Here is a 23671-nt window from a genome sequence, read left to right as displayed (position 1 = left end):
AAAAAGCAGAGACAATATTTTGCCAACAAAGGCCCATCTAGTCAAGGGTATGGTTTTTCCAGTGGTCATGTATGGATGACCCCCAGTAACCCCCACCGGACCCTCCACGGGGCCGTCACACTCCCCCTCCTGTCACACCCACCCGCCATCTTGGTCACAAGCTACTGTCTGTCCCTCCCCAGGACCCGCTGGGGTGCTGCATGCTCCCGGCTCCTCTGCCTCCCCTGTCCCATCCCCTGACCCCAAGCCGATCGGGGGTCCGGGCTGGGAGAGGGTGGCAGGTGGTGCGAGGTCTGCGTGGCCTTCTCTAGCACACACATGCACAGTCGGGGGCTCTTGCTCCCCGCCTCCTAACCCCTAGTGACTCCCCACTCACCAGGCCAGGCACAGGGAGGGGCCAGCCTGGGGGGCTTAGGAAGACCCCCTTCCCAGGCCCTGGGCCACCAAGTGGGAGCATTCCTCAGCCTCCGCCCCCCACTGCAGCCCCTTGGGACTTGCAGGGGACCGCGTGTTCTCAGGACCCCTCCCGCCACCACCTCCCAGTGCTTCCACGTTTCCAAAAGCGCCTTCCTGTTTCCCTCGTCTGTCCCTGTACCTGGGGGCTGGGGTAGGCAAGGCCATGAGGACTGCCCATTTTACAGCTGAGGAAACTGAGGCTCAGAGAAACTGACTGACAAGGTGGTGGGCGGTGGCAGGCCCAGCGCCCTTCTCTTCCCCTCCCTGGGCTCAGCCTCTCTTGGCATCACCAGCCCCCTGGGGCCTGAGAGGGGCAGGTCCTGAGTGAGGGGGCACTTGGGGGCAGACTGCGGGTCTCTGAGGACAGGAGGAGAGGTTTCCGGGGCGTGCAGAAGCGTGTGGGTGTGCATGTGTGTGTGTGCACGTGCGTGTGTAGAAGTTTTGCTCTTAAACAAATGAAGACAAAGAGGCAGTAGAGGACAGGGGTGGAACCCAGGGGAGTGGCTAGGGGGAGGGGGCTGCTGCCTTTCCCTCCCTCCCAAACCCCCACCCCGCCCCTACGGCAGGGCTCCCAGCCCCCACCCCCTGTACATATTTTTTAAAACATTTTTTTAGCTAATGAAATATTGAAGTATAAGATTCCTTTTATTTTTCAAACCAATGGGACTGGGTCTGATGTCCCCTTTGGTCCCCGGAGCTGTGGAGCTGTGGAAGGCAGGTCGGGGTGGGGGGCCAGAGGGCAAGCTGAATGTGCTGCGCATGTGTGTGGAGTGTGGGTGCGCGTTTCCAAGCTGGGGCCCCCCCCAAGTCCCGCTCTGCCTGGGCTCCTGTGGGTCCGGCCAGCTCCCACTCACCCCTTAATGCCTCCCCCATGGGGCTCCATTGCAAGGGCGTCCCAGGTTTTTGAGTTCTACTTGTAAACTCAGAGGGTTTTTTTTTTAAACTCTACTTCCCTTCCCCCACACATGCACCCTCTGGGTGTCATTTCTTTGCAGTTTCAGTTTTGTCTCTAGCCCTCGTTCTCATGCCTCTGTCTTCTCCCCAGTCTGATTCACCCATCGCTTCCAGCAGCCTCTCTCTTCAAAGGCAAGGGGCCTACTGGAGGTAGTGGGGGCCCACTGGACCCTTGAAACCTGACTTGGAGGCCTGCCCCCTCCCTGAACTCCAGGAGCCCCCACCAGCCTGTGGGGCCAGGGTGGGGGTCCTTCCTGACATCTGCTTGTTGCAGGGGTGCGGATCAGTCCCACTGGGATCCTGGGAGTCTGCTTTCCTGGCCTCAGCTGACTCGAGTGTGTGTGTCGGTCAACCCCCAATGAAAGCACAAGCACCTTAGTCACACCTACCCCCACAATCCTGGTCTCAGCACCCACCTCAGCACAGATCCCAAAGCACAATATCCTGGCCACTTGGCAAGCCCCCGGGCCGACCAAGGCCGAGGGGCGGGCTGGGGCTCCAGCCAGACCCCACAAGGAAGCCGGAGTCCCCAGACACTCCCCTCCTTCCAGGCCTTCGTGGGGGCCAGCTCTCTGGGACTGGGGTCTTCTCCCTCCCCACCCGCTTGTCAGCCCCTCCTCGCCTTTTTCCTCGAGCCCCTGCAGCACTGGGCTGGGTGGCAGAGCCCTCTTGTTTCAGGGACCCCAGGTGGCACCCCCCCCCCCAGGCTCCCTGGACTGTGTGGTGGTCTGGGGGGTGGGGAGTGGGACTGGGCAGGGGTGCAGGGGAGGAAACTCCTCACCAGGAGAGCCAAAGACAGGATTATGCCTTACCCCGGGAGCCACCCCTGCGCCCTCCCACCCTGCTTCCTGTTCCTGGGTGGCCGCTGCTTTTCCTTCTTGCCTTCCCTGCCCCCTCCCCCCAGCCTGCCCTGCCCTGCGCTGCGCTGCATGGACCCCCAAGCCGGGGCAGCCACAAAGGAACATGGAGGTGGCCAAAGTATTGGAGTTTCAGCTTTAGCATCAGTCCTTCCAATGAACACCCAGGACTGATCTCCTTTAGAATGGACTGGTTGGATCTCCTTGCAGTCCAAGGGACTTAATTTGACCTTTCTAGGCAAGTTTATGCAGGAGACTTTTGTGCATTTGCCAGTTTGTGCCACAAGAGGTTTTTGCCTTCAAGTTATCTTTGTAAGTAAGGGCCTACATAGTGAATGAATTGCTGCGGGGATGACCTGGAGGGAGGTAGGAGGAGGGTTCGGGAGGGTGAGCTCATGTACACCCGGGGCGGATTCATGTCAATGTATGGCAAAACCAACCAATATAATATTGTAAAATAATTAGCCTCCAATAAAAATAAAAAAGAATTGATGCTTTAATTTGTGTATGTTCGTTTCCTTCTCTGCTCAGTTCTAAACCATAAGCTCAGCAGCACTCTTACCCTTCCCAGTGCTTTAAAGTGTCTCTTCAGCGGTCACTCCCGTTTAGGAGTTGCAGCATGCTGCCTTTGCTGTGGTTTCTCTATTTTCTGTGACAGTGGTAGGGCCCATTGTTCCCTTGGATAACTTGCCTTTTGTTACCTGCTTCAAGAAGTGGCTTGATTGCCCAGGAATAGCAGGTACCCCACGATACCCCAGTGACTCCTTCTCTAGCAGTCCTTCAGTTCAGTTCAGTTTAGTCGCTCAGTCGTGTCCGACTCTCCGCGACCCCATGAATCACAGCACGCCAGGCCTCCCTGTCCATCACCAACTCCCGGAGTTCACTCAAACTCATGTCCACAGAGTCGGTGATGCCATCCAGCCATCTCATTCTCCGTCGTCCCCTTCTCCTCCCGCCCCCAACCTTTCCCAGCATCAGAGTCTTTTCCAGTGAGTCAACTCGTCGGATGAGGTGGCCAAAGTATTGCAGTTTCAGCTTCAGCATCAGTCCCTCCAATGAACATCCAGGATTGATCTCCTTTAGAATGGACTGGTTGGATCTCCTTGCAGTATAAGGGACTCTCAAGAGTCTTCTCCAACACCACATTTCAAAAGCATCGATTCTTCGGCGATCAGCTTTCTTCACAGTCCAACTCTCACATCCATACATGACCACGGGAAAAACCATTGCATTGACTAGACGGACCTTGGTTGGCAAAGTAATGTCTCTGCTTTTTAATATACTATCAAGGTTGGTCATAACTTTCCTTCCAAGGAGCAAGCGTCTTTTAATTTCATGGCTGCAATCAGCATCTGCAGTGATTTTGGAGCCCAAAAAAATAAAGTCTGACACTGTTTCCACTGTTTTTCCATCTATTTCCCATGAAGTGATGGGACCAGATGCCATGATCTTTGTTTTCTGAATGTGGAGCTTCAAGCCAACCTTTTCACTCTCCTCTTTTACTTTCATCAAGAGGCTTTTGAGTTCCTCTTCACTTTCTGCCATAAGGGTAGTGTCATCTGCATATCTGAGGTTATTGATATTTCTCCCAGCAATCTTGATTCCAGCTTGTGCTTCTTTCAGCCCAGCGTTCCTCATGATGTACTCTGCATATAAGTTAAATAAGCAAGGTGACAATATACAACCTTGACGTACACCTTTTCCTATTTGTGGTACACCAATTAGATGGCTGCAGTAATGGCTTCTCTTACCAGTTATGAGCCAGCACCTGTACCTTCACAACATGTTGATCAAGTCCTGAAAGACTGACAGTTTCTCCAGTGTCTTTGATTAGGGAATTCCCAAGGGACTGTAACAGACTGTTTTCATTTCGAAAAAGACAGCCCATTACAACAAAAGCTGTTAAGTAGCATCCTGCTCAGGAAAAACAGGTGACATTTGAGGTGTTTGTTTAAAATCTGAGCTCTGCCATGCATATTGTCAGACTAATTAGCCCATGTGGAAATTACAGCAGGTGTGTTTGGAAAACTACTGAGAGGTGGAAGAGGTTTGCATTTAAAAGAATGTGTTGCTGTAGCATCATGAGACAGGTCATTGGCGTAATTCTGACCTAGCTGATTCCCAGTCCCCTTGACCAGGCACCACTGGTCATCTCCATGACTCACCTTCTCTAGGGTTATGAAGTAAGTTTACTTTGGGCTCAGGAAAGAGGAAAGCTCAGCAAAGGACCCAGCATCACTTCTTGCTTCCTCTAAACCTGGCTAGAGCTGGGTCAGAGGAGGTCAGTGATTAAAAATAACTAGGCTGCTGTTTTAGTCACCAGCCTATACATGTGATATGGTTTATTTTCATTGTTCCGAGGTTGAATTTTAGGAACCAGTTCAGAAGTAAAGACGGTAATGAATTGTGACTGACTTTTATCCTCAGCCAGTATTCAAGCCTTAAATTGTACAGAAACCTTTTCTATATTGTGAACTGTGATTTTTAACTTCACCAGAATTCTGTGGTGTTCTCTATATCCTAAAATGGGTCTAGCCTCAAGTTTGAAGAAACTGCATCCAGCCTTTATTTCTGTGTTCCAGTTTTGTATGCAAGAACAAATGAAATTGGGGGTAAAGTGTAGAAAGGGTGGAAACATCCCCGGGTCTAAAAAACCTCCAGGTGATGCTGCTGATGTAGGTCTCTGGACCACTTGTTGAGTACCCAGGTTCTGTACTGCATCCAAAGATGTGTTTCTCTACCTAGTTTGAAATCTAAGTCAGTGTTGGACATTAAGGTAATTTACACTTGAATTAATCCAGTGCACTGTAACTTTCAGAATAAATACCAAATACTCATCAGATTGACAAAATTCAAATGACTGATAACAATTTGTGCTTGTCTAAGTTTACTGTCAGTGGAAATTTATGTGGTGTTGGAGAAGACTCTTGAGAGTCCCTAGGACTGCAAGGAGATCCAACCAGTCCATTCTAAAGACCAGTCCTGGGTGTTCATTGGAAGGACTGATGTTAAAGCTGAAACTCCAATACTTTGGCCACCTCATGCGACAAGTTGACTCACTGGAAAAGACTCTGATGCTGGAGGGATTGGGGGCAGGAGGAGAAGGGGACGACAGAGAATGAGATGGCTGGATGGCATCACCGACTCGATGGACATGAGTTTGAGTGAACTCCGGGAGTTGGTGATGGACAGGGAGGCCTAGCATGCTGTGATTTTGGGGTCACAAAGAGTTGGACACTACTGACCGACTGAAATGAACTGAACTGAATGATGGTATAGATTGCAGTAGGAATGAATCTGGTTGTATCTGATAAAAATACAAACATAAATACCCTAGAGCCAACAGTGCTCCTTTGGGAATCTTCTCCTGTAGGATACAATCATGTAAATATATTTCAGTGTTGTTTGAGGTGGCAGAAAAAGCAGAAGTCGGAGTTTCCATTGAGAGGAAGATAGTTGAATACACTATGATATAGTTGTTATGTAAAAGAGTTGTTTCACAGCTGGGCTGAAATAGCTCTATGCTGATCTCAGGGACACCTGGAATTGTGATGCTGAAACTTGGCCAAGAGAAGGACAAGATGGACTAATTGGTGAATTATAAGGTGCTTTGTAGGGTTTGAAACTCCCTGGGGCACCCAAAACTTGCTTCTCTGCTGGGTTTAAGGATGTATATAGAGTGGTAGCTTAACTAAGTTGTAACTTACCTGGTTTAACCTGTAACATAATCTGACTTGTCTAATTGATGAGGGGGTATAGAAGATCCCCTGGAAACATCTTCCCAGGCTTCCCTGAAGTTAAGATTTATCCTACATATATATCATGGAGTTTAAATCCATGTCCTTGGTGAATGAGAAAAAACCCTGGAGGGCTGTGCCTAGAAGTTTCTTAGGCTCCTGATGCTTGCCTGGGCTTTTAAGCTACCACTCTTTTTCCAGCTGCACCACATCCAATAGTTTGATTAAAACTTTTCTTGAATGCACCCTGTGGAATCTTGTGAGTCTGTTCAGGTTATTTATCCATTTATAACAGATGCAAAGATACAAGGGATTATTTTTCAAAAAACAGACTGTCTCCATGCTTTGTCCTGAAAGTGTATGTTAAGTGGAAAACCAGGTTGCAAAGAAATACATTTTCTGAAAAGAAAATAAGCATGCATATGTCTATGCTTGTCTAGAGGAAAGTATGAGGATTCATCAGTTAGCATTCCTTACCTTGAGAAAATGGCATGAGATGAGGAGAGAAGTTCAGCTTTTCGTTTTATATAACTCCAGTTGGCTTGGATAGTAATACATTGATTCTGTAGTTTGGTAGAAAACATTACTGGCTGAATATGTATTTAAAAGTTTCTTAGGCGTGTCATTTTTTGTAGTAAGACATATTTTCCAGTGTGTCTCCAGTGATGAATAGAGAGGAAACATTTGGATGGGGAGGAGGAGAGAAGAGGGTAGGCGATGTACTGTTGTGGTGGAGGCAGGCATTCCCTATGAGATGGCAGGACTAGCTGGTTTATAGAGGGAGGGTGCTGCAGAAGGGTCAGGTAGGGGGATCGAGGATGTAGATGGGTTCGAATGTGCATGGAGAAACCATCCAAGCAAGGCTGAAAGGGATGAGTATTTGGGGAGGATGGAGAACTGAAGCAGATTCAGATGTTTTTACAGGTTTCTATGAAAGTGGCCACACTTCTAACCTCCCTGGTGGAGCAGACTCCCTGGCTTGTCTGCTGAGTTTGGTGCCTGTTGTGACCCTTCCAGCCTGTAAGGGGAACCCAGTGGAGTGGTTCAGAGCTATTTTGGGATGTGAACTGAAAAACCTCTTCCAAGTGGCAGCATTTCAAGGAGGGTTAGTTAAGTTCCAGAGCTGGAAGGGGTGGCGCAAAGCTGACATCAGAGGACGTTCCTATCCCAAACACACAGGAACATTAGTGCATCTACTGGTTGCATAACCATTTCCAGCTGTTCGCATTGGAATCGTTTTAGGAACTTCTAAAGCTGAGAAGGTTATTTTAAGCAAATGTTTAAATAGTTCATTGGCATCATTTTCTGTAGCTGTTTGTTATTGAGTTATAATTCGTATACTGTAAAATTCATTATTTTCAAGTGTACAGTTCAGTGTTTTTTAATATATTCACAGCATTATGCATCCATCACCACTATCTGATTCCAGAATATTTTCATCACCTCAAAAAGAAACCCCAGACATATAAACAGTCAGTCCCCATTGCCCTCTTCCGTGAACCCCTGACAACTACTAATCTACTTTCTATCTCTATGGATTTCTCTACTCTGGGCATTTTACATAAAGGGGACCATACAATATGTCACCATTTGTGTCTGGCTTATCTTCAGGAGTCATCCAGTTATCACATATATCAGCACTTCATTCCTTTTATATGACTGAATAATATTCCATTGTGTGGATATACCCCTATTGTTTAACCATTCATTGGTGGATGGACATTTGGGTTGTTTCCACTTTCTGATTATGAGCAATGATATGGTAAACAGTTTTGCACAAGTTCTTGTATGAATATGTTTTCAGTTCTCTTGGATATACACTTAGGTATGAAATTTCTGTATCTCATGATAGCTCTGTGCTTAACCTTTTGAGGAGATGCCAAAGTGTTTTCCTCTGCAGCTGTTTTTTAAACATTGTGTGTATATTTTTAACAGGAAATCTACTAGGGAGCAGGGTTGTATCTTTAGTAAATCTACTACTATGACTTCATGTGGCCCCAAACGCATATGAACATCAGTGCATCCACTTTCCATCCAGTGAGTACTGACTGAGCACCTTTGTGTTGCCTCATGGAAACACTGGCCATACAGCAGTGAATGGAAAGAGAAGATTCTTGAGTCACAGATCTTGGAGACTGGGGGAAGAGAAATTTTTTTTTTTTTGCATAAGAGCAGAAGTTTAAAAGTAAGATGAACAATGAGGCTTATGAGGATAATAAAACTGCCAAAAAATCATAATACAGCATTGTTAATAAACTGAAATTAATTTTCCTAGAAAATATTGCTGTGAAACAAATAGGAAAAAATCCTACCAGAACTAATAAGTGAATTTAACAAAATTAATGGTGACAGGGTCATCGTATGAAAGTTTAATGCATTTCTGTGTACCACCAATGACTAATTGGAAAATGTAGTAAAAAAAAGACAACTTACAGTATAAGGAAAAAAGTCATCAAATATCAAGAAGTAAATCTAATAAAAGACCCATGCACTGTAAACTCCAAAAACATATTGGAGAAAATTTATGAAGACATAAATTAATAGAAAGGTATAGCTTGTCCAGGCTTCCCATGAATTGAAACACTTGAGCCCCAAATCAAAGTCCTAAGAGGGCTTAGAGGTTTGTGTTTTTTTTAGAATTGACAATTTAGTTTTAAAATTTACATGGAAATGCAAAGAACTCAAAATAGCCAAACAATATTGGAAGAAAACAATGTGGGAAGATTACCTAAATTCAGGACTTACTGTAGAGTTACAGTGATCAAGGTGTGGTATATATTGGTATAAAAAATGTATAAATTGATCAGTGGCATAAATACAGAATCCAAAACTCAGTCCACCATAGTACGATGTCAATTTAGTAGTGGAAATAAACTTTTTTAAACAGAATCTCAGATATACTGTTTGAAATTTCAATACAAAAATATTGTGTAATTCATTGCATGTGACATGCAAAACTAACTTATGGTGAATAATTTATATTTGCCTCTGGGGATGGGAAGATGGATGGATGGTAAAGGGGTACAGGGAGTCTTTCTGGAGTTCTGTATCTCATTCTAAGTAGTGGATTCACAGATGTTTACAGCTTTTTAAAACTCATTGAACAGAACACGTAAGGTCTATATAGCTGGTTATAAGTTATACCTCAGTGAAGGATAGAAAAACCTCATGTGTGTGAGCCAGGCAGGTCTCCTAAATAAGGGAAGTAGGTTGTATGTCCAGCAGTGTGAAACCACAAACAAGCATGGTGATGGAGTGGTGAACCTCATCGAAAGTAGTGACCCCTGCTGTCCCAGCCACAGGTCACAGTGCTGGAATTGACCAGGCTTCTAGGTTTCATGTCAAACCTTTAATTTTAAAAATAGTGGAGGCTGATTTTTAAACAGTGGGGTATTACAGTGGGAGAATGTTTGCTTATATGAGAAGGGATTAGAAGAAAATAAATGACAATAGTACTATTGAACAGGATTTTTTTCTAACTTAAATCTATGCAGATTTTAGCCCCATCATTCAGTTATGTACATTTGAACAGCACTTTTCCAGTGCTCCTTGTTGAGTCCTTAATATTGTAGCCACAGTGTTTAAGGGCAAAATGCTCTCATTTGTTTATTCTTTGTAACAACTAATTTTGAGGAAGATATTGCTTGACACCGATGGAAATGGCATCTAAACCCAGGACTTTTTTACTCTCAAGCATTGTACTCTGAACCCCTCGTACTCTAGGGGCAGTTTACAGTTTTATTGAAGTTGCTTCAGTCATGTCCAACTCTTTGCGACCCTGTGAACTCTAGCCAACCAGTCTTCTCTGTCCGTGGGATTCTCCAGGCAAGAATACATGAGTGGGTTTCCATTCCTGCCTCCAGGGCATCTACCTGACCAAGGGATCAAACCTGTGTCCCTTATGTCTCCTGCACTGGCAGAAGAGTTCTTTACCACTAGCGCCACCAGTGTGGGTAAACTGCAGGCATTAGAGTCTTGTGTTTTAGAGCATAGGGATCAGTTTTAGATGCTGGGGCTCAGATCCTTCACCCCCAACTGTAAACACTGAAACTTAAACTTATTCATATAGTTACTGGAAATTCTTTAGTGTTAGCTCTTCATCTTGGAATTATTTAAATTAATGAAGTTGATTCACCAAAATTCACTGTAAAATACTCCTCCTTGCACTTACTCATCTGTTTCACACTGGAGTGTCTTATGTGCCAGGAATGCTGTTAAGTACTAGAAATAAAGAAATGAATAAGACATAGTCCCTGGGTTCAGGAAATTTTGAAACACTAAAAGATTATATTTCAGTTCAGTTCAGTTCAGTCGCTCAGTCGTGTCCGACTCTTTGCGACCCCATGAATCACAGCACGCCAGGCCTCCTTACCCATCACAACTCCCGGAGTTCACTCAAACTCATGTCCATCAAGTCAGTGATGCCATCCAGCCATCTCATTCTCTGTCATCCCCGTATAGCACTGTTTTTCAGAACTGTGAGTATGTAATTAATGTTAGGTTTGCTATTGCACATTTTAGAGATTATCATTGTGATTTACTTAAGAAGATTCAGCCTTCATCTCTTCTAACATCAAAAGAAACTGAATCTAATGTTTTCTCGCCTTTAAGTTATTCATCTTACAAATATTTATCCAGCAGCTACTTAGCACCAGGACTGTACTGTTTCCAGAGAATATTGTATTAAACAAAGCAAATGTTAGCTTTGCCCTCATGGAATTTACTGTAAGGATAATTTGTTGACTGACCTTGACTTACTCTTTTTCTTAACTCCATGGTGTGCTATCTGCTTCACTTTATTCTCTTTTCTGTTTTATCTGTTAGTGTCTATGGGTGTATTCAGTATTATGCCACAGATGCATCGTAGGAATAAAAGAAAAGTAAACCGAGTAACTTTACTGTTGCAAACTAGTAATAAAACTCAGAAATTTCAACCCCTCAATCATAATTTAATTATAGCCTTCTTCTTTTGTTTCTTCTCAGTAAACCAAATATACAAATATTTGCTATTTTCCAATATTTTAAAGCTAAAAGTACAGATTTTTTTTAATCTACTGGTTTATGTATTAAATTTTTACTACCTAGTTTGAAATCCATTCCTTCTATGCTTGTAAATCTTTTTTTTTTTTTTTTTTTTAGCATTGCTACTGTTCTGGCTTCTGAAATGTCTTAAGCTTGTCTCTCCCTTTTCCAAGCATTTTTGTGGCTTTCTCTTCCAGCCAAGCCTTGTAATTCTTCTGTGTGCTAAAGAAAGCCCTCGGCAAAAGATTACCTTGTTAGTAATATTTTACCGTGAGATATAAAATGTACATTGGTTGTTTCTTTGTGTAATTTTATGTATTTTTGCTGTCACAATTAGTTTCTAAACCTGTAAAAATTGTTACCAGTTCATTTATTTGAAGCTATTCATTTAAAAATGATCATTTTATCAGAGGTAGTCTTTTGATGAGTAATAAAAATGTTCTTAAAACTATTACCTTTTCTCTTTCCAGTTTTGAGAAATGGTGCTTGGGAAATTGTGCACTGGGAAAAGGTATGCATTGATTTTTATTTTGTTACAGGAGAAGACATGCATAGAGGTGTACTCTAGTAGATGTAATTTTTGTGTATGATATAAACAAATGTCAAGGATTCCACTGATGTTTAGTAAATAATGTAAATATACATGGAATCTTCTTCAGTTAGTCATTTCCATTTAATAATTCTGCAATATATTAGAAAGACTATTATCTTAAAGTTATATTTAGAACTTTTTGTTTCTTTCATAGTATATTTTGAGTACTGTTTTCATAGATTTCATTTAACCATGGACTGTTTTGTGTTGTAATTTTTTTGCTTTAATCATCTACTGTCCAAGTAAAACAAAAATTAGATTCTGATAGTTCACATTTATATATCTTACTTCAGATTCATTTTATTGTCACTAATCACATTTACACATTGCTAATTCATTTTTTTTTAAGTCTTACTAACTAAATATCATCTTCTAACTAGTTGAAAATCAGTTCCATAACATCAAGAAGTTAATTTGCTCATAGGACCTCTAACACGACAGTTACTGAGTTGAGTCACAATTTAGCAAGTGTTATCCAAATGTTCATATGCTTTTCAGACCCCAGTTTCAAAAGGTAAGCTATGATTGTTAGTTCTTTAGTTCTGGAAGATCATTTACCTCCAGTCATCCACAAGTGAATAACCTTCCTAACATTGTAAGAGACTTTTTGCAGCAAGGCCACTCCACCCAGGGACCTTGTTTTCTCATATTGCTAGGACAACAGATGTGTAACTACACTCAGTTTATTTGCACTCCCGCATTTCCCAGTTAAAAGCCATGCCCTTGATTCTGCCCTGTGACATTCACAGTCACCTTGTATCCTCCCAGGTAACAGGAATCCCTCTGAACTAATTGCATTTTGATTTTAAATCAGTGGCCGAAATAAAGATTGACATCTCCTTTTCTGGATGTGTGAAAAGTCATTACTCTCCCTGTCTTTGGTTTTTGACATGAAAGTAACAAAGAGGAAAATACTTTGTTCTTTCCTTATTTCTGTATCAGTTCCCTTTTTCGCAGAGGCACAAAATAGAAAAAACAAAAAAGCTCAACTTACTGTTTCAAAAGAAGTTTCCTTTATGCTGTTATATAGTACTTGTGGATTTAAACACTATAGAGAAGGGAAGTAGGATATAGTCAAGTACGATAAATTGATTTTTATTATTGATATATTTCATTTACTAGGATTGTCAGGTAATTAACATAAATGCATATCCAAAGAAATTGATAACAATTTCTTCTTACCTTGAGTGCTTGCTTAGAAAATAAAATAGTTGTAAAGTCAGGAGATAATCATCCACTACCTCACCCTAAAATTAATTTAAATTCATTTTAATGTTTTATTTTCCTATTGGGCAGTCATTATTCCAAGACTGAGTGGATTATTTTAACTTTTCCAATTTTTCACGGACAGAAAATTAATTTACCAGCCCATGATTAATAGCATTGTCAGTTGTCTTGGAGTTCAATGCCACACCTTCCCTGGATATCCCACTTTGAGAAATAGAGGGGTAGAATTTAACATGTTGCAAAAAGTCATCCAGCCAAAATGAACTGATGTTACTTAATAACTAGAAGTAGACACTTAGCTAATTAAAGTTATTAGAAGTTGGCTCAGTGATGAATTCAAGATAAATATTCAGAAATTGACATGACTTTTATCAGCAATAACAATTTAGAAAAATACAATGAAAAAAGAGATCTCATTCCTAGTGGCATGTGGGATACTTACAAATAAACTTGAAATATATATATGACTGCTGTAAAGAAAATCTTGAAACTTTAAATGTTAAAGTTTCACATAAATAGGCAAATGTGTCATATTCCTAGGAAAACAAAGCCCCACTTCTTCAAAAGTAATAATATATCGTAACCTCAGGGAAATTACTCCTTTTTCCTCAAGAGTTTACTCAATTATTCATTGTAACTTCAAAAACAAACAGTTGAGAAAATAGAAGACTATTTTGGAAAATTAACAGTGTGCAAGGATTAAATATACATAAAATGAAAAGTTATGAAAATAGTGTGGATCTGTTGCACATATATACTTTGATGAATAGCATAAAACCAAAAAAAAGAATGCCTTGAACTAAAGCCTATTTAATATTTAATAAAAGAGGAGGAAAATCACATGTAAAAGGATTATTTAATAAATCATGTTGGGATGACAGATTAGCAATTTCGAGAATAGTACACTTTATGTCTAAGTCATAGCCTAGGCTAAAATAAATTTCAACTGACTAGAAGAAAATGTTAAAATATTGTTTTTGAAAAACATACAAATAGAATGAAAAATCTTAATATTTGGAGAAGAATAAGATCAACATCTCAAGGATTTATGGAATTTGATTACATAAAATTTGAATCAATTCTGCAACACACAAATAAACAGAGAAATTCTGGAAATATTTGCACCAAATATGACAAAAGATTGAAATTGTTGTTATCTAGATAGGAAATAAAAGTTGGCAAAAACTAACAAGAAATATATAATAAGCAACCAGGCTCTGTATAATATTCAGCCTAATAATACAAGCTGCAAATTTAAACAATACTGAGGTCTCGTTTGCTATCAAGGAAAAATTTTTATATTTCAGAATTTTTATGAAGTCTTTTATTCATATAGTATTGTAGATTTAGCAGTTTATGTCTTCATATTGACAACAACAAAAAAAGATTTCTGGGAATTTATCCCAAGAAAATATTATCATTTAACATTATTTATAATAGCAAAAAGTTAACAATATGTGGATATCCAGAAATAGTGAAAGCATTTTATAAATAAATTATGACATTCCATACTCTGGTATATTTTGTGACAAGTAAAAGCTGTAGTTTCAAATATTGTGCAACACACAGAAAAATTTTATAGCATCACTTAGCAAATACTTGGGCTTCCCTGGTGGCTCAGAGGTTAAAGCATCTGCCTCCAATGTGGGAGACCCGGGTTCGATCCCTGGGTTGGGAAGATCCCCTGGAGAAGGAAATGGTAACCCACTCCAGTATTCTTGCCTGGAGAATCCCATGGACGGAGAAGCCTGGTAGGCTACAGTCCACGGGGTCGCAGAGAGTCGGACACGACTGAGCGACGGAACGAAGGAACGAAGCAAATACTTATTGAATATATCTGCTAAGCAGTAAGCTCACAATAGAGTCACTGTGTCATAGAATAATCAGAGGCGAAAAGAATGGGATGGTGTACACCAAGATGCTGGTGATGTAGAAATAATTTATTGAACACTAAGTGAACTGGTATGAAAACAGGCTGGCTGTTCTGTTAACCAGATTGTAAGGCAAGGCTTTTCTTTAGCTTATGTGATATTTTGTGCAATTAAAAATAAAATCAATAAAGCAAAACCAAGAGTCTGATCCATTTGCCAGCGTAATATAAACTTTAGTGCAAATGGACTTTAAGTTTGGGGTTCTTTCTTTCTTGGCCTTTCTGAGTGTGTGGCTGCTGCGGTTGCTTTTTAATGTTTCTCAGAGGACCTACAAATTTGCACAGTGTCCACCCTGTCATTCATAGATGGGCAGACTTCAGCTCTCAAACACTCACAGTTTATCCCTCCAGTTTTTGTTCAGAAGCCTTTTCTTTGTTGCACAAGGTTAAATGGCCAGTATCTGGTTTTCTAAGAAAATATTACAGTCACAAAGCCCTGAAAAAGGCATTGCATTCCCACTCCTGAAAATCAACAGCTGTCTTCTTTACTCTTACCACAGAGATCAGTTCTTAAGGTTAAGATGCAGTTGAGAGTGTTCACATGTTTTTGAAATAGTAGCAGGCAAAAAAATTAGGTGAAGAATCTTAGAATCAAAATGTTTTTTCAGTCTTTAAAGAAAAGCATGGAGTAGTGGGCCATATGCCCCTGTAAAATCACTGTACAGCTGCTTTAATGCCTGAAGTTTCTACCATGAAATCTGGTTCTTTGGATTAAGAATTCATATCTTCAAAAATTCCTTAGTAAAAAGATAAATATGCTGGAGCCTGCAATTCAACATATCAGATCTTCAGTCTATTGTAGTCTGATAACCTTTTTCATAATCCTCAATTATAATTTCTAATGTTAATCACTTGAGAAGGCTCAAGGTAGTGGCCAGAAGCCCTAAGTATTTTTTTAAACTTTAAGTATTTTGGGGACTAAAACTGCTTTGTCATGATAACTTTCATTAGAACAACGTGGTCAAAAGAATTTTTGGCATCTTGACTTTCTGTTCTGTCTATTCCTATGCACATACCAGTCTGAAAACAGAAATGAACAGCACATTAGAAGCTCAGAACCCAATAAGAAAGAGGTGTTTAAGAAAGTGAGCTAAAACCTAGGCATCAGAAGGAGGGAGTAAGTCCCTTCACAGGCAATGAGAACGACCTTAGCATTCGCTGAGCCCTTGGTCTTCCTAAACCTTTAGGGTAACCATGTTAGACCATGTAAGATGCTGATACTTTCTTTTAGTTTTCAGTTTACTAACTATAAGCCTTTCATTGGTCTTACGATGAATGAAGATTTTGGAAAATAGTGCAATATCTTAGCGTCTAACAGACTTAAGAATAGACTTATGTATAGTCAAATGTGATTCTGACCTTATGAAGAATAGTCTGATTGAAGAGCAAATGTTAACACACAGGAGATGATTAAGCTGCAGTTAAATGGCTACCTGTGTAAAATTCTCTCCTGGTGCTCTGGCTGCAGATAAGGTTGTTCTGTTTATCTTGCTTTTAGTGAGTGCTATCAGAGTACTGTCACAATACATTACTTTAAGGGCCAGTATATACCTATGTATGCTATTTTTTATTTTCCCAGTTTCCCCCTTTTTTTAAGGAAGGGGGTGTTTGATTCCAAGGTCCCTGACAGTCTGTCAGTCTCAGATAGTCCAGATTTCATTTGAAACAAATCTCTTTCGAATCGAGGTGTTCAGAGTTTCCTTACCTAGATAACCAGCATACATACCATAGATGAGAAGGTCTCCTCCAGCCTTCCCTACCTTGTCTCTCCCGTGGTATATACTGGACCACAGAGGGCTTTCTTCTTATTGTGATTCCCACTGAGGACATCAGTCTCTTCCCCACACCACCACCTCCCCCCACCCGGCCCGCACAGAAAAGTATTATTTTGGGATTCAAGGAAAAGTAGAGAGGGGAGAGAACAAAAAAGCTTTAACACCGCCCCCCACAAGAAAAAGTACTTTTCTTCCCTTGATTAAATAGTAAAACTTTTAGGTTTTTTTGGCTGCTAAGAGTGAGGTCTAATTTCTTGGCTATCAGTGTAATTTGCTCAACTTGGCCAGCACACCAAGTTGCTACTTAGTTGCAGTTACTCTGTTTGCCAAAAGCTCTGTGACAAACCTATCCTTTAAATTACTTGTAAGTTTCTGACACAGTATATCTTTAATTTGTCTTCAGATGGTGCTCACACTAATGCTAACAAGTAGTAAAATAAGAAAGATACTTAAACTGGTTTTTCTTTTTCAATTTAAAATGCAGTGATCATTTCATTGTATTTGTTTATGCAAAATCAGACTTTGCAGACAGCTCAGTGTGGGTTTGAGTCTAAGCTCTTCCTTTATGATCTGGGGAAATAACTGAAAATCTAAAACTCTTTTTTTCCCTCTCTAAAATATGAATTTTAACTAAGATCATCTGAGGAGTAGTGATATATACATACATAGTTTTTCCAGTTATATTGAGATTCCCTTAAACAGGGTAATGATTTCATTTGGAAAATTCCTCCTTTTTATTTTTATGTCATAGGGAGAGAATCATGAGACGATGAGATGTCAATTAAGTGACCAGAGTGGATGAAATTTATTTTTATTACGCTATGTTACTTAGGTGGTAAAATACAGATTATGTATTTGTTTTTTCTTTTTAAAGGATTGCCCCGTCCTTGGCCTCACTTCTAGATAATTTTATGCCATTTTGTGAAGATAAGTGGTTCTTGTTTGCCAATAAGCATTTCTTACTGTATTCTCTGCTTAGATACAATGGGTTATGTATTTGTAACTATTTTCAATGCAGATAATTAACCAATTCCCAGTTTTCTTTCAGGTAAATGTTGGAGATATAGTTATAATAAAAGGCAAAGAGTATATACCTGCTGACACTGTACTTCTCTCATCAAGGTAGAGATACCTACTGATGCTCAAACAGTGTAGAGGATGGTTTCTCTACCCTGCATTGACCTTGTGATTTCTCCAAGGAAATAAGGAATAAACGAAGAATTTTAAACCTCTCTAATGATTTTGAACTAAACATTTAAAAGATTGATTGGACTTAAAGGACTCTTTCATGTTTGCCATATAGAATAAGTGATAGGTACTATGCTTTAAAATTCAGAAATTATAATTACAGTTAAGAGCCTACTCTCCCTCTGAATGTGTTCAGATCTGTTTGTATAGACTACTAACTCTTGTAAGATTTCCTATCACTTATTTTATATAATACATGGATTGGGTACTGTTGATTTATCTTGCAATCTTTGTTCATGATAAATTCCTTTATGATGCATTCATGTATCCCTCCAAAGTTTCTTGATCATTATGGTGCACTGGTACAAGAAAATGGATAAATGATTTCTTTTTTGTCATCATGTCTTTTGAAATATTATATTCTTCCAACAAAAACTGAAGCACTTTTTTCTTTCTTTTAAGTTCTTTCTTACTGAATTTAGGTAATTTTTGTTTTGCTCGTATTTAAGATAGTCATAAATTGGTCATATGGCACTGTTACCCTTTAAAGAATGTGACTTTCAAATGGCTTTAGGCTTGAAAACTGTAAAGTTAGTCCTAATATAAATTAAGAAAAATGTTTTTACTATTTTGGAGGTTGTTTATCATCATTTCCTTGGACAGTTTTATTTGTAAAATCCATATATAAATATGGACAGTGTCCTTTTTTCAAAATCTGTTTAATCAGGTCATTATTTAAACTGATTGAATTTATGACAAATTAGGGAAACTTAATTGAGCAATAAGAGTTTTCTGGATATTTATAGAAGTAAGTCTACAGGTCGTTGAAGTAACTATAGTAATTTTTTTGTATTTTATAGCTGGGAGCTTTTGGTGCCACTTACCTATTGGTGTTTTTGTTGTTGGTTTTTTTCCAGAAGGATTCAAATTAATAGCTTTTAAAACCAACCTTTCTGCTTTTAGTTCCCTTTGCTTCTAGCTTTATCAGGGCAAGTTTCTAAAACTGAAGGATGCTGGTAATGGTCCCTGTGAGAATGAGTCAACAGTACGCTTACTGTCATTGTCAGGTCCTAGCGAGCTTTGCTTAGAAAGCAAATCCCAGGATTCTTATCTTGGCGTGGTGATTTTGAACCAGAAACTTACTGTCTCAAACCTTGACTTCACATCTTTCAAAGTGAGGAAGATGGATTAAATGATCAGACTCTCAATATTCCCTGATTCTGCTTTCAGTTTAGACTGATAGTCTTTTAAGAATGGCTAACCAGCAGAATGACACACACTTGGTGGTACTAAGTAAAAGTTTAGATAGATGTAATGAATGATGGACTACCTGAATGTCATACAACAAAGTTCAAAAGGATAGTGAAGCATTCCAGCACTTTAGGAAACTTGATATTTTCCTGATTAAACTTATTGTAAAGACATAACTTACCATAGAGACCATCATATGCTGAAACATTAAGTACAATTTTCGTTTTTATATGTTCAAAAATATGAAGATAATTGACTATGCTACCTTGAATTTTTATTTAATTCTAAGTTGAAAGTTTTAAAAATATTTTTCATCTGTCGCTATACAATCCAAACTGCTAATAAGTTGTATGCTTGTGTTTCTTAAACTTGAGGACATTGTTACAGGATTTCTTTTTTCAGCACTAAAGCCATTTATTGGTGGCTATCAATATGGGTAGATCAGAGTGGTTTCTGTATCTTCGTATACATCTACTATGATTAACGTCCTTCAGACGATTACTTTTAAAAAGATTATCTGATTCACTGCTTTTTGTTATTTAATGGAATCAAAGTAAAGCATAAAGCCTGTGCTATTAAATATTTCTACCTAGTGACAAAATACCACCTTTCTGGGGGTTTTATTGGTTTTTTGAAATTTTTTTTCTCAAAATATTTTTGCCTTGCTTGGCTCTTGTGAACCTACATTAGCCTCAATAAGTAGTCAGAAGCTTTTGCCACCATTAACAGAAAGATGAATTTTGACTTTGTCTTGTTTTTAGTCATTTTGCTTTATCCATTGACTGGGTCAGGGTTGGAATACCTAACTCCTAATCTAGTATCTCATTATATTACCCTGTCCACTATCAAAATAAAGACATGGTGGTTTTCACCAGCAAGTGAGCACCATTTAGGAAAAAAGCAAAACAAGAGTTTATAATATTCTAAGTTCTAAATTTTTAATTTATTAATACTAATAGTATTAGTACATCTTCTTAGAGGCAGTTTGAAATTAAAGTATGAACATGGTTGAAAGTTACTGTGTTTCATTGATATTCATTTTGAAATGAAGAAACTGAAATTTTAGCATATAACAAAAACACATATATGGGTTCACAACGTATAAAATACAGTAAAATAAACCAAGCTATTAATCCAAATTCAGATAGATTCTTGCCATATCAATTTCATACCTTCTCTGAAAAATTTCTCCTAGATTCAAAGACTTGTTCTCTCAAACTGTTCATTGCCAAAACTTTATTAGTAAATAACTCAAAAGTCTACAATTATAACTTCCCAGATCCATGCTTTTGCAGCTTTACATTAAATATGTTAAGCTGTTTATGCAATTAACCTTTAAAATGTTTGGAATCAGAACATTTTAATGAAGATTTTTTTAGTATGTGTGTAGACTGAAGTGACTTAGCAGCAGCAGCAGCAGGAGGGAAGATAGTACAGTATACTCAGTTTTACAAAAGCCTAAAAGTAGTTTTCACCATTATCTCTTTTCTTCTTGGATAGGAGTGGATATACAATAGATGACAAGAGAGTGAGGAATTGGAGAAAGGAAGATCTATTACATAAAGTAGCTCTCTATATAAAAACATGTTTTTATTTAGTTTGCTCAGATATGCTTATGAGTAAAATTTTAGAAATCAAAAGTTTCTGTATTAAAAATTGAAAATTGGGCTTAAAAGCAAATAAGTGATTCTTAAATATTCAATTTTCTTGTGCCTTTAGACCTGATCAAAATAAGTTTTGAAAAAATTGGCATTAGACATTTTTATTAACATGTATTATTTTCTATAATAATTTCAAACTTTCTGTCTCTTTTGTCCATTTGTTTGTTTTATTTTTTCCCCTCTGTTATTCATTTTTTTGTTTTAATTATTTTAAACTGGGACCTGTAGGTGGCAGTAGGGGAAATAGTGAAAGTGACCAATGGGGAGCATCTCCCAGCAGATCTCATCAGCCTGTCCTCAAGGTTAGAACCACTGAGTTGTACAGGATGTGTGTATGTGGATCCTCACCCTTCACCAGAAAGCAGCTTGCACCCAAAGATGGTTGAGCTTTGTATCTGTTCCTTGAAAACACAAACATTTTATACTTCTTGGTGATGGATATTTCACAGATGTTTCAAAGTCCTTTTATGAATACATTGTTGAATGATGTTCATCCCTCGAGTGGGCAAATCAGCTCCTGTTGTTATCAACAGGAGTCGGAGTCCATGAGGCATGCCAGTAAAGGTAGATTTTAATTTCCTATGCATCATTACTATATATTCATTTTAACAACTTGCCTAAATACTGAGGCTTCATTTAGTACCTCTCCAGGATACTGTTCTGAACAATGTTAAGAGTTATATGAAAAACTGTTATTGAGAAATTTTTATAATTGTAAACATTTGTCATGTATTTGAGATTTTCTGTAAGTTCAGTAGAATCCCATAGCAGTTGTGGCTATAATTTGGGCTTGTAGGGCTTACAGAGGACCCCCTGCACAAAGCTGGATGTTGTACAGTTGATACTGCATGCTTTGGGATCAGTATTTATCCCTCTTGTAACTAGTGACAAAGTGCACGTTACTCTGATCAACTTCAGCTGTCTACTAGTGTCTGTATTGTGATAAGCATCTTGTTTCATCTTTCCACTTACTAATCTAAAAGCCTGCTTTGCCTTTCAGTAGTTTGTGTTTTGAGTGTCATCATAATTTGCTGAATTGATAATTATCTAGCATGAATCCTTATCTGAGACTTCTTGCTGCCTTTTCATAACACTGTCAAGAACTCCTGCAAAAACAGTTTTTGTAAGAGATTAAGAATGTTCTGAATTTGGAGATATATTTTATTTACCCCATTTCAAAGAGAAACCGGCCATTTACCTTTCTAACTTACTTGCCATTTGAGGTTCTAGAAAAGTGGTTTCATGGGAGAAAAAAAAGATAGACCATTATTCTCATTTGATGTGAGAATGGCCTTGGCTATATTGATCAGTAGAAATTTAATGCTTTTCACTGTTAAAATATGGAATTGGCAATGGTCATTTAGCATTTGTTATCCTTCTGTATTATCAGAAGATATGTTTTATAAAATTTTATAAACCATTTTTATTTTGAATGTATATATAAGTAAATTACAAATTGGGAGCAAGTGATAGAACTAAATTACTATTGTGACAGTAATAAAAAATAGAACCTTAATTGATAAAGTGAAAATATAGATATTGAAAAACTTATCCAGTTGGGAAAAAAGTATCAGCCTTTATAGAAAAAGAAAAGAAAAAAAAAAAGCCCGTAGAGAAATTAAAGGACTTGCGAGTTTACTTTAAAATAAATCTGTAAAATATTTGATTAATGACCATGAATTTCAGTACTTTTCACAAGTCTTCAAGCCAATAAAACTAAACAGTGTGCTCATGTCTGAAACTCAGAATCTTCTGCTTTACACATGTACAAATTGGAAGTTGATTAGAAAATTCCAGGTGTTTGTGACTTAGGAATTTCTTTGAGTATACATACTTATCAGAAATTACACTCATAGTTACTATATGATGTTAACTGATTGGCTTTTCATATAAGCAAGTGCTGTTAAGATTGATTTAACTTCAAAGTGCTTTTCCTTATAGTTGAGGATCAGATTATACAGTGGGGCTACAGACTCACCTGGCTGTAGTTGCTGAGCAAGTAAAATTAGCACATGAAGGGGCAGATTACAGGACATTCAGGGGCGTGCTCCTGTGACAGCACTAGAGAACAGGGGCCCCTTAACACCAGCCACTGCACACTAAACTTGACTAAAACACTCTGGTGGGGACCCATAGAGTGAACCTTCTAGGTTCAGGTCACGGCCAGGTTGGCTGATTTTTTGCTGCCTCACATCTCTGAAGCAACTCTAAGAAATAGGACAGAAAAATTAAGGGAAAGAAAGTGTATATCTACTTTAATTGTAAAATATGTTTGTACAGTTTTTTAAAGTAGCCTTAAATTTTAAATATTATGGTCCACATAAGCCTATTCATCTTTTCTAAAGATGCAGTATAATACAATACAAATATGCAAATACAAGTTTATAGAAGCAACAATCTGGAATTTTCTAATCCATCTCTTAATCAATTTACATGTGGGCTATGAGCATGAGATCTCACTTGATATTTTTGAGCTAAAGATATGACACAAAGCTGCTTTACATTTCAGATACAGTCTGTGTTGTGTCTATATGAGGAAAGATTTAAGTATAGTGTGACAAATCTAATTATTTACATGATCTTGAAGGTCAGTACTGATTGTTGTCAGGATATTGCTTTGGGGTCCTCTGGCTGAACATCTGATCCATGGGTTGTCATGCATGGGTTCTGCCTCATAGCATTTTGTGGTTAGAATGAAAGACATCAAGAAACTAGGTAACTAACTTTGTTTAGAATGAAAGGCTTCAGTAAGCCTAAGCATTTTAAATGTTATTATTATGGTTTCCGTCCCCAACTAAATCTTTGTGCTTTTCCATTAAAAAAAACAGTGAGCCCCAGGCCATGTGCTACATTGAAACATCCAACTTAGATGGTGAAACAAACCTGAAAATTAGACAGGTAAGATCAAATATAGGTTTATGGAATTATTATTGTTCTCTTACATGGAATTGAGAACTTTTTTGGAGAGGAAGAAAACTTTACTCTTCTAGGTTCTTCTGGCTGGTCTAAGAATGAAATTGA

At 38.9% G+C, this 23671-nt stretch overlaps 1 protein-coding gene across 5 annotated transcripts in view; it reads left to right on the top strand.

The window, feature by feature from the left end:
• The window catches only part of ATP8A1 (ATPase phospholipid transporting 8A1), a 244089-nt gene that overhangs the window by 50422 nt on the left and 169996 nt on the right, over nucleotides 1-23671 (top strand). For 2 of the 5 annotated variants that reach the window (XM_088836319.1, XM_088836317.1), the window contains exons 6-8: nucleotides 11497-11537; nucleotides 20879-20952; nucleotides 23479-23548. In XM_088836319.1, coding sequence (XP_088692445.1) covers nucleotides 11497-11537; nucleotides 20879-20952; nucleotides 23479-23548 — 185 coding nt within the window. Of the gene's footprint in view, nucleotides 1-11496; nucleotides 11538-17598; nucleotides 17673-20878; nucleotides 20953-23478; nucleotides 23549-23671 lie in introns of all 5 variants that reach the window. The other 3 variants (XM_088836318.1, XM_088836316.1, XM_088836320.1) reach the window with 2 other exon arrangements.

This window comes from Moschus berezovskii, chromosome 5 (genome assembly GCF_049115385.1).
Source record: "Moschus berezovskii isolate FMDL1 chromosome 5, NW_MosBer_1.0, whole genome shotgun sequence".
Classification (NCBI taxonomy): Eukaryota; Metazoa; Chordata; class Mammalia; order Artiodactyla; family Moschidae; genus Moschus; species Moschus berezovskii.
This window is presented reverse-complemented; position numbering and strand designations above follow the sequence as displayed.